Source organism: Chiloscyllium punctatum, chromosome 6 (genome assembly GCF_047496795.1).
Source record: "Chiloscyllium punctatum isolate Juve2018m chromosome 6, sChiPun1.3, whole genome shotgun sequence".
Lineage (NCBI taxonomy): Eukaryota > Metazoa > Chordata > Chondrichthyes > Orectolobiformes > Hemiscylliidae > Chiloscyllium > Chiloscyllium punctatum.
Genome location: NC_092744.1, coordinates 90,197,458 through 90,209,842, shown reverse-complemented (window position 1 = coordinate 90,209,842; position 12,385 = coordinate 90,197,458). Strand labels below are relative to the sequence as shown.

The 12,385-nt window shown below is 43.2% G+C and overlaps 1 protein-coding gene across 1 annotated transcript in view; it reads right to left on the bottom strand.

Moving 5' to 3' along the window:
* LOC140479193 (solute carrier organic anion transporter family member 2A1-like) overlaps positions 1–12,385 on the bottom strand; it is a 144,727-nt gene that overhangs the window by 92,395 nt on the left and 39,947 nt on the right. Inside the window, exon 4 of the mRNA XM_072573233.1 lies at positions 8,018–8,242. Within this exon, the coding sequence (XP_072429334.1) occupies positions 8,018–8,242 (225 nt within the window). The remainder of the gene's footprint in view (positions 1–8,017; positions 8,243–12,385) is intronic.

Sequence of the window (12,385 nt, the reverse complement as noted above, 5' to 3'; positions counted from 1 at the left end):
AGAATATCTAAAGTTTGGAAGGAGGCCAGTTGGCACATCCCGACCCTCTGCAGAGCATCCAACCCAGACCCACCCCCAATCCTATCCCCATAATTCTGCATTTCCCATGGCTAATCCATTCAACCTATACATCCCTGGACACAATGGACAATTTAGCATGGCCAATCCACCTAACCTGCACACCGTTGGATCTTGGGAGAAAACTGGAGCACCTGGAGGAAACCCACACAGACACGGGGAGAATATGCAAACTCCACAAAGATAAACAGTCACTCAAAGGTGGGATCGAACTCAAGTCCTGGTGCTGTGAGGCAGCAGTGCTTACCACTGAGGCATCATGCTTACCACTGAGGCAATGAGGTACAGTTTGAAATGAAGGGATCTCCCATTAAAGACAGATGAAAAATTCTACTCTTTGTGCTGTTAGTACTTGGAATTTGCAGCTGAGGCTCATTGAATGTTCATGGCTAATTTGGAGAATGTTTTGATCTGCAAAGGCGCTCAAGATTAAGGGAGCAATCAGGAAGTGAAGTTGCAGCCTCGATCAAATCAGCCACGATCTTATCAAATGGCTGACCAGACTTGAGGGGCTGAATTCCTCCTCCTGCTCCTACTTCTGACCTTAGTATCAGATAGCTTCAGTAAGCGATAAACATGGAGGGAAATGCAAAAGAGAATGACCTGATTTTTATGCAGTGCAGTAATTGCTGTATATTACCGCATGAACTTGCAAAGATCAGGAGCTCTTAAAAAGAATGTTAAACTATTCTAATTTCATTATGTTCAGTCATTATAATATATTCAGAAACCTCTTGTAAAGATTAAACAGCCATCTTCCTTGGATGCAGGATCATACGATCAAACTCGCAGTTATAACTAGAAGTTATAATCAACTTTGTTGTTAGTGAGGACAAAGGAGAACAAAGGACAAAGTAAATTACAGCACAGGAACAGTCCCTTCGGCCCTCCAAGCCTGCACCAATCCAGATTCTCTATCTATACCTGCCAATTATTTTCTAAGGGTGGGTATATCTTTGCTCCCTGCCCATTCATGTATCTGTCTAGATACATTTTAAAATACATTATCATTCCCCCCCCTACCACTTTCACTGGCAACATGCCCTAGGCACACACCACCCTCTGTGAAGAACTTTCCATGCATATTCCCTTAAACTTTTCCCCTCTCACTTTGAACTCATGATCTCGCTGAATCCCCCAATATGGGAAAAAGCTTCTTGCCATCCACCCTGCCTATATCTCTCATGATTTTGTAGACCACAATCAGATACCCCTTCAAACTTTGCCTTTCTAATGAGAATAATCCTAAGTTACTCAACTTCTCTTCATAGCTAGTGCCCTCCATACCAGGGAACATCCTGGTGCACCCTCTCCAAAGCATCCACATCCTTTTGGTAATGTGGTGGCCAGAACCACATGCATTATTCCAAACGTGGCCGAACCAAAGTCCGATGCAACTATAACATGACCTGCCAACTCTTGTAGTCAATATCTCGTCCAACGAAAGAAAGCATGCTGTCTGCCTTCTGGACCACTCTATTGATCTGCATTGCCATCTTCATGGAACAATGGATCTGAACACTCAGATCTCTCGGTACATCAATTTTCCCCAGGACTTTTCCATTTACTGTATAGTTTGCTCTTGAGCTGGATCTTCCAAAATGCAATACCTGGCATTTTCCTGGATTGAACTCCATCTGTCATTTCTCTGCCCATCTCTCCAATCTATCTATATTCTGCTGTATTCTCTGACAGCCCCCGTCACTATCTGCTACTCCAATAATCTTAGTTTCATCTGAAAACTTGCTAATCATGCAACTGACACCTTCCTCCAAATTATTTTTGTATATCACAAACAAGTGTAGTCCCAGCACGGATCCCTGTGGAACACTGCTGGTCACAGGTCTCCATTTTGAGAAACTCCCTTCCACTACTACTGTTTCCTGTTGCCCAGCCAGTTCTCTATCCATCTAGTGAGAACACCCTGGACCCCAAGCAATTTCACCTTCTCCATCAGCCTACCATGGGGAACTTTATCAAACACCTTATCAATGCAGTCCTTCCCTCAATCAGCTTTGTCACCTTCTCAAAGAATTCGATTAGGTTTGTAAGACATGATCTTCCCTGCACAAAACCATGTTGCCTATCACTAATAAGCCCACTTTCTTCCAAATGGGAATATATCCTGTCCCTCAGTGTCTTCTCTGGCAGCTTCCCTAACACTGACATCAGGCTGACAGGTCTGTAATTACCTAGATTATCCCTGCCTCCCTTCTTAAAGAAGAGGACAACATTAGGAATTCTCCAGTCCTCCAGGACCTCACCCATGTTCAAGGACGCTGCAAAGATATCTGTTAAGGCCCCAGCTATTTCCTCTCTCGCTGCTCTCAGTAACCTGGGATAGATCCCATCCGGTCTTGACTGGCCCACAAAAGACAGAGGGTAGCAGTCAATAGGAAGTATGAATAGTTGGGCATGGTGACCATAGTGTTCCACAGGAATCTGTTCTGGGATCTCTGATCTCTACGATTTTTATAAATGACTTGGATGAGGAAATCAAATGGTGGGTTAGTAAGTTTGCTGATGACACGAAGATTGGTGGAGTTGTGGATAATCTGGAGGGTTGTTGTGGGTTGCAATGGGATATTGATAGGATGCACAGTTGGACTGAGAAGTGGCAGATGGAGTTCAACCTGGAAAAGTGTGAAGTGATTCACTTTGGAAGGTCAAATTTGAATTCAGATTACAAGGTTAAAGGTAGGATTCTTGACAGTGTGGAGGAAAATAGGATCTTAGGGTCCATATCCATAGATCTCTGAAACCTGTCTCTTAACCTGATGGTTAAGAAGGTGTATAGTGAGTTGGCTTTCCTTAGCATGGGAAATAGAATGTAAGAGTCGCAAGGTTATGCTGCAGCTCCATAAAGCCCTGGTTAGACCACACTTGGAATATTGTCAGATCTGGTTGCCTCATTATAGGAAGGATGTGGAAGCTTTAGGGAGGATGCAGAGGATGCTGCGTGGACTGGTAAGAGGTTGAGGGAGGAAAGGCTTTTCTCAATGGAGCAAAGAAGGATGAGAGATGACTTGTTGGAGGTGTGCAAGATATTGAAAGGCGTACATAGAGAGGATAGCCAGAATCTTTTCCATGCCGGAAATGCTATCATGAGGGGGCATAATTTTAAGGCCTTGAAGGAGGTTTAGGGGAGATGCCAGCAGTGGTAGATACATTAGATACATCAGATACATTAGGGACATTTAAGCAACTCTTAGATAGGCACATGGATGATAGTAAAATGAAGGGTATGTAGGTTAGTTTGATCTTCGAGATTTACTAGGATGTTGCCTAGTATGGACAGAAGGTCTTATGAGGAAAGGTTGAGGGACTTCAAACTGTTTTCATTAGGGAGACTTAATTCAGACATAGGATAGTCAGAGGATTAGATGGGTTGGACAGTGACAGCCTTTTTCCTCAGATGGTGATGGCTAGTACAAAGGGACATAGCTTTAAATTGAGGGGTAATAGATATAGAACAGATGTCAGAGGTAGTTTCTTTACTCAGAGAGTAGCAAGGGTGTGGAATGCACTGCCTGCAACTGTAGTAGTAGACTCACCAACTTTAAAGGGCACTTAAATAGTCATTGGATAAACAGATGGATGAAAATGGAATCGTGTAGGTTAGATGGGCTTCAGGTTGGTTCCACAGGTCGGTGCAACATCGAGGGCCAAAGGGCCTGTAATGTGCTGTAGTGTTCTATCTTCTATAGTAACCTGACTAGTTTGTTCTTGGTTCAGTGTCTGTTTTCAAGCAAACTAAAATTAAATGGATGATGCCAGAACTGAGGTTATATCTCTCAGGACAGGTTGCACAGTCTTTAGCACTTCTTTGTCAAAGAAAGAAGAATGTTTCCTGGAAGCAGAAATCAAAAAGAACTAGAGGAAGATCCTGTGAGGAGGAAATCAGCCAGTAACAAATACATTTTAGTTTCTAAAAACCTAAAATGCACAATGACAATTGAACACAAAGAATGGACAAGGCGGCAGATATATACATCAGTGGAACAAAATAACCTCAGGAAACACAAACAGCATCCTCATATTTAAAAAAGAATGTTTATAGCATAAGTAAAATAACAGACTGTTTCTAGAAGAGCAACACCAAGTCAATTAGTTACTCAAACAAAAACGTTAATGAGGGAGAGCAACAAACTCAGGCTGAAGACCTACCAATATTTCCAGTCCAAACAGAACACATTCTAAAAGAATCATGAATCCTCAATTTGTTTGAGGGAGGGAGATGGGGTAACAATAAATGTAATTAGAGCCATAGTTTTTACAATGAGCAGATCCCCTTTAAACTTTCTGCTCCTTACCCTAAAATGGTGCTCCTTCATTATTGATTCTCCACTAAGGGGAAACGTTGGCCCTATCACAGATTCGCTACAGCGTGGAATCAGGCCATTCAGTCCATCGAGTGCACACCCCAAAACTCTGAAGCACGTCTCACCCAGCCTGACCTCCCTACCCTAAACCCTGTAATTCAGCATTTCCCATGGCTAACCCCCCTAGACCATACAGACCCAGAACGCTATGGGCAATTTATCATGGGTAATCCACCTAACCTGCACATCTTTGGACTATGGGAGGAAACCAGAGCACCCAGAGGAAACCTATGCAGACACAGGGAAAATGTGCAAACTCCACACAGACAGTTGCCGAAGGATAGAATTGAAACCAAATTTCTGGTGCTGTGAGGCAGCAGTGCTAATCATTGACCCACTATGCCACCCAAATGACATTGGTATATTTGTGATATATTTACCTATTTGTACATGAATGTAAAACTTAAGTGGAAAAAATACTTTGTAGGGAGTGTGGGAGATGTTTAAATGATATTGGTCTGAAAGGGTAAATGCTAAACACACATCTGATGATGCCATGAGGAGTTTGGTAGGGAAAGGAACCTTGGAACCGTTATCATAGCATCTTAGTGAGAATGTCTATCTTACTCATGCACTTGAACCTGATTACTACCATTTAATAAATTTCACTTTGTTTAAGACAACAGCCTTTTCTTCATAGACTACCTGATGATTTTTCTCTTGATACTTTAGATGAATTAAGCTCAGTCAGAAAAGCAGGTTGTGGTAACTCTCCAGCCAACCATGTGTTGGCAGTGGTTGCCATAATGTGGAGGTAGTAGTGTTGGACTGGGGTGGACAAAATTAAAAATCACACCATACCAGGTCATAGTCCAACAGGTTTATTTAAAAATATAAACTTTCGGAGTGCTGCTCCTTCATCAGGTTTGCTAGTGGGGCAGGGCACATAGGTGCAGAATTTGTAAGAAAAAGATTAAAGCATCATACAACTGACAAACCTAGATGGCTGTTAATTCTGTAATCACTTAGAATAGTGATGCAGGTTTTGATTGATTAATATGTAGATCCCAGAATTTACCACCCCAGGATAACTTATGGTTTTATCAATATATAAGAGTGTTACATCTCAGCTCAGACAATGCATTAAAGGTGTGAGATTAGAGTCTGTCTTGTCCCAACCTGGAGTCAGACTATTGGTATTTCCAAAGTAGGAATTTATAAAATGCCACATTGACTGACTGACTACAGATAGTGTGCTTTTTGAACAAAAAAATTGTATCTGCAAATACACCTGTAAATTCATCCCATGGATATGTGGGTGTCTGAGAGAGAGAGTTTGCTTGCTTGAAAGGTGTGTATGCATCAGTGTGACAGTACTTGCCTGTGAGAGGGTGCGTGTGTGAGAGTGAGCGTGTATATGAGATAGAGTCTGTGTGCATTTGAGTGTGTGACAATGTGTTTGTGTGTGGGAGTGAGTGTATGTGTGAGTGTCTAGTGTAGTGTGACATGAACTCAAGATCGCAGTTGAGGCCATCCTCGTGGATATCGAATTTGGCTATCAGTGTCTGCTCAGTGCTTTTGCTTTGTTGCATATCCTGAAGTCTGCCTTGGAGTACATTTGCCTGAAGATCCAAGGCCGAATGTCCTTGGAGCTGAAGTGCTCCCCTACTGAGAGGGAACATCCCTATTTGGCTATTGTTGCCTGGTATCCATTCATCCATTGTTGTAGCATCTGCTCGGTTTCGCCAATATACCATGCCTCAGGGCATCCTTTGCCTGCAACGTATCAGATAGACAATGTTGACTGAGTCACATGAATACATGCCACGCATGTGATGAGTGCTGTCCCCATGTGTAATGGTTGTTTCCATACCAATGACCTGACACATCTCGTAGTGGTTGCCATGACAGGATTATATGGTCTTGTGGTTGATGTTGTCCCGAGGGCTGGGCAGTCAGCTGCGAACAATGGTCTGTTTAAGGTTTGATGGTTGTTTAAAAAGGTGAGAAGTGGAGGTGTAGGGAAGACCTTGGTGAGATGCTCATCCTCATCGATAATGTATTGCAGACTGTGAAGGTCACGGCGTAGATTCTCCGCTCCCAGGAAGTACTGGAAAACGAAGCGTACCCTATCGGTTATATCCTGCATCTGTCTCCTGAGGAGGCCATGAAGGTTTCTTGCTGTGGCATGTACGAACTCGCAATCGATGAGCTGAGCATCATATCCCGTTCTTATGAGGCTGTCCTTCTACACCTTCAGGTGTCCATGGCGTTCCTCCTCATTTAAACGGTGTCTGTAAATGGCTTTTTTAAAAAATACAGTTAGGGTGGCAGATTGAGAAGGGCAGCGTTGAGAGGTTATCCATAGGTTTGCGCTCAAGTGAGATATTGAGGTGTCCATCCTTGATGGAGATGTGTGTGTATGTAAGAATGAGACTGATTCTAAAGAATAGTCCATGGCCAGTCTGATGGTGGAATGAAACCTGTTGATATCAGTATGTAGTGATTCCTCACCATGGGTCCAGACAAAGAAAATGTTGTCAATGTGTCTGCTGTGTAGTGTTGGTTGGCGGTCCTGTGTAGCAAAGAAGTCTTGTTCAAACTTGTGCATGAATATGTTGGCATATCGGATTGCAAATTTGGTCCCTATGGCTGTTCCATCTGTCTGGATGAAAAATTGTTTGTCGAAGGTGAAGACATTGTAGGATTGTGTCTGGAGATTGATCAGTACTCAACACCAACAACTGCCAATCTGTTTATGCTAAGTGATCACAGACTTAACAGCCATCTACGTTTGTCTAATACACTGCATCAGTTGTATGACACTTATAAATTCTGTGTCCTATGCATTCGGCCCCACTAGCTACCTGACAAAGGAACAACACTCCAAAAGCTTGTATTTTCAAATGAACCTGTTGGACTATAACCTGGTGTCATGTGATTTTTAATTTTGGTTGTGGTTAGTTTTGTACATGTACATGCCACCAATGACTGGTTAAGATTTCATTTATCTGTACAAATATGACATTCATGAGTCAGATTTTCAGACATTATGAGAGATTGCAGCTCATTTCTCATCATTACTGTGTCCAGTTCTGGTCGTCCTATTATAGGAAAGATGTGGATGCTTTGGAGAGGGTTCAGAGGAGGTTTACCAGGATGCTGCCTGGACTGGAGGGTTTATCTTATGAAGAGAGGTTGACTGAGCTCGGATTTTTTTCATTGGAGAAAAGGAGGAGGAGGAGGAGAGGGGACCTAATTGAGGTATACAAGATAATGAGAAGCATAGATACAGTCGATAGCCAGAGACTGTTTCCCAGGGCAGAAATGACTAACACGAGGGGTCATATTTTTAATCTGGTTGGAGGAAAGTATAGAGGGGATGTTCTTTACACAGTTGTGAGAGCATGGAATGCGTTGCCAGCAACAGTTGTGGAGGCAGGGTCATTGAGGACATTTACTGCTGGACATGCATATGGTCACAGAAATTTGAGGGTGCATACATGAGGATCAGTGGTCGGCACAACATCGTGGGCTGAAGGGCCTGTTCTGTGCTGTACTGTTCTATGTTCTATGTTCTAATCAATTTTCAAAGATTGTGCAATTTGAAAACTTACCGATATACATTGGAGAGTTTGAAGGCTCAGCAAAATCATCCACATACGAAATGCCAAATGGCTGAATAGGCACAGTCCCAATGCCCACTATTAGCTGGGCAATGACAATTATTACCCACACCATGCTCATATTGTTCGAGTGTACTGTGAACTTAGTACAGGTTTCCATGCTTTGTGTCTGGTTCTCTAGGCGACAGGTGTCAATGCTGGAATAATTTACATTTTCTGCAAGAAAGACAAAGTCATTTATTTCCACAGGGTTTATTACTTCTTGTTTTCACTTTTACCTTACAATTGTCGGAAATGGGGATGGGTTTGTGCACTTGTCTGGGAGCAGCTTGATAAATGTTCCTTTGAACAGTCTTCTCTGGTGGATTTCACAAAGTCACAGAATTGTGATGATGAAGGAGGAGGCTATTCAGCCCAATGTACCTTGACAGGCTCTATTATCCATTGCCAGTCTCCTGCATTATCCTCATATCCCTGCACATCATTACAATGCAAAAAACCATTGCCTCAATTGAACCTGTTTCCAGGGAGAGAATTTCATAACAACTTGTTCTGTGACAAAGTTTATTTTTCCACATCACCATTGGTTCATTTTGACAGTCCATATACTCTCATTCTTGCTTCTTTTACAAGTACAAACTTTATCTATTCTATTCAGCCTGTTCATGATTTTGAAACCTCTATCAGATCTCCTCTCATCCTTCTTCTCTCCATGGAGAATAGTATCAACTTCTTCAATCTATCTTTGTATTTAAAGTATCTCATTCCCAGAACCATTCAAGGAAGGCTTTGGCCGAGAAGTATTATTGCTAGACTATTAATCTAGAGACACAGGTAAAGTTCTTTGGAACTGGAATTTGAATCCTACCTTGGCAGAATACAAATCTCAAATTATGATTAGATTACTTACAGATTAGATTAGATTATTTAGTGTGGAAACAGGCCCTTTGGCCCAACAAGTCCACACCGACCTGCCAAAGCGCAACCCACCCATCCCCCTACATGTACCCCTTTTACCTAACACTACAGGCAATTTAGCGTGGCCAATTCACCTGAATCCAATAAGAACCCATCTGGTTCACTAATATTCTTTAGGAAGGAAGCTATTGTCCTTACTTGATCTGGTCTACGTGTGACTTCAGAACCACATCAATATAATTGACTCTTAACTGCCTCTGGGCAAGTTAGGGAGACAGGCAAAGGTAATAAATGCTGGATCTGGCCAGTGGCAAAATTCTAGTAAATTGCTTCCACGTGCTGACCAATGCATCCTTCCTATAATATGATACCCAGAATTGCATGCAGTACCTCCACTGTGGTGTAACTTGTCTTATACAAGTTCAACATTACCTCCCTGCTCTTGTAGTCTAAATCCATTTTAATAAAGCCAAAAACACTAAGTGTTATTTACTGCTTTTTCCACCTGAGCAGTCACCTTCAATGGTCTGATTTGTCCGATATTTTTAACTAACCTATTCAGATGTCATGATGCCTCTGGAGCAGGTGGGATTTGAACCAGGCCTCCTGGCTCAAAAGTAGGGATGCTACCACTGTGCACAAGAACACTGTTATTGTATCAGCGTCAGACAGACAAAACAAATCTACCCTGAAAGAGGGAAGCTGGCTGCTGAGGCCTTTTCAGCTTTGTCTGGCTGAGACGGACTCAGACTCCTCTCCACAGACATCAAGATCTATTGGTTTGGCAGCCTTAGGTGAATAAGGATTTCAAGTGGTAAATGATGGCAGTGTGAATCATCAATATTCAGTACACACATCCACTTCAGTACTTGCCAGTGGGAAAACTGCCAGGATCTGCCTCACACATGAATGCACGCTCACTCTCCCCATCTCTCTCTCTCTCTCTTTCCCCCCCACCCCCACCCCCACCCCCACCCATCTCTCTCCCCGGCAAAGGCGTTTCCACAAATATCCCCAGCCTCCATGATGAATAAGCTGAGCACATCATTACAAAAGATAAAACGACACATTAGCAACAACCCTCAGCTATAAGTGCTTAGTGGATGGTGTAATTCAACCTTCTCCCGAGGACCCCAGTATCCGAGGTGCTAGTCCCAATTTAATTCACTCCACATAACAAGGAATGACTGAAGGTACTAGATACTGCAAAGGCTCTGGGTCCTGACAAGTCCAGGAATAATTTTGAATTAACCTCCAGCATCAGGAGGGGTGTCAGAGGATTGGAGGACAGCCAATGTGGTACCATATTCAGACAGGGAGTAAAACATTAGCCAATGAACTACAGGCAGTGAATCTAACCTTTAAGGAAGTAATTCTGAGGGATAGGGTTCTCTGCATTTGAAGAGACTGGGATTAATCAAGAAAAGTCAGCATGGTTTGTTACCTGGGTTATGGTCCTCTTGTTCATTGTGGGAGCTTAGGGACACAGATAATGTCCCTGACTCCTTCACATGCAAGAAGTGTGTCCCACTGCAGCTCTTGTTAGACCACATGACGGCTCTGGAGCTGTGGATGGACTCAGTTTTGGAGCATATGCAATGCTGATGGAGTAGTGTTTAGAACGTTTAGTGAATTGGTCACACCACAGATTAGGATTGCTGAGGTAGAAAGGGAATGGGTGACCAAAACTCAAAGAGCAGGAAGGCAGTGCAGGTACCCCTGTGGTCATCTCCCTCCAAAACATGTAATACTGTTTCTGTTTTGGATTCTGTTGGGGAAGATGGCACACCAAGGGAAGGCAGCAGGAGCCAGTTCACAGCACAGTGGCTGGCTCTGCTGTATAGAAGGGCGGGAGAAAAAAAAAAGAGTGCAAAGGCTATAGTCATAGGGGATTCAATTGGAAGGGAAAAAGATGGGTGGTGCTGTGGTCGAAAACGAGACTCCCGAATGGTATGATTCCTCCCAGGTGCACGGGTCAGGGATGTCTCAGATTGGCTGCAGAAAATCCTCAAGGTGGAGGGTGAGCAACCAGTTGTCATGGTGTGTATAAGCACCAATGATGTTGGTAAAAAAAAATGGGATGAGGTCCTACAAGTATAATTAGGGAGTTATAATTAGGAAGCAAGTTAAAAAGTAGGATCTCAGAGGTAGTAATCTCAGGATTCCTACCAGTCCCACATGCTAGCCAGAGTAGGAATGAAGGAATAAGCAGGGTGAATGTGTGATTTGAGAGATGGTGCAGGAGGGATCTGTTATCATAGCATCTCAGTGAGAATGTCTATCTTACTCAGGGTTCAGATTTTTGGGACATTGGAACTGATTGTGGGACTATTACAATTTGGACTGTCTACACCTTGGCCAGATTGGAACCAATGTCCAAGGGGGTGCTTTTGCTTACGCTGTAGGGGAGGGTTTAAACAAATGTGGCAGGGGGGTGGGAATGAAATGAGGTGGTTAGTGGACAAGTAACTAAAGCCTGTAAGGAACTAGATAAAGAAGTCAGCGTGACTAAGGGGAAGAGTAGGCAGGGAGCAGATGAATACAAAAGGTTGGAGGAGCATTTGTTTGAATGCGAGAGGTGTAGTACCTGGGAGTATGATGCCATTGCTATTACGGAGATTTGGTTGAGGGAAGTGCATGATGGGAACCAAATATCCCAGGATATCAATGCTTCAGGCGGGACAGAGAGAGAGGTAAAATGGGTGGAGGAGTTACATTATTGGCCAGAGAGGATATCACAGTTGTGCTCAGGGAGACCACTATGAAGGACTCAAGCAGTGAGGCAATATGGGCAGAGCTCAGAAATAGGAAGGGTGCGGTAACAATGTTGGGGCTGTACTACAGGCCTCCCAACAGTGAACGTGAGATAGAGGTACAAATATATAAACAGATTATGGAAAGATGCAGGAGCAACAGGGTGGTGGTGATAGGAGATTTTAATTTTCCCAACATTGACTGGGATTTACTTACTGTTAGTGGTTTAGATAGAGCAGAATTTGTAAGGAGCATCCAGGAGGGTTTTCTAGAGCAGTGTGTAAATAGTCCAACTCGGGAAGGGGCCATACTGGATCTGTTGTTCGGGAATGAGCCCGGCCAGGTGGTTGAAGTTTCAGTAGGGGATTACTTTTGGAAATAGTGATCACATTTCTGTAAGTTTTAGAATACTCATGGACAAAGACGAGAGTGGTCCGAAAGGAAGTGCTAAATTGGGGGAAGGTAGCAAAATTCCACAGGAGCTGGGGAATGTAGACTGGGAGCAGCTGTTTGAAGGTAAATCCACATTAGATATGTAGGAGGCTATCAAAGGGAGGTTGATTGGAGTTCAGGAGAGATACGTTCCTGTGAAAATGAAGGATAGAAATGGCTAGATTAGGGAATCATGGATGACAGGTGAAATGGAGAAACTAGCTAAGAGGGAAGAGGAAGCGTACATAAGGTCTA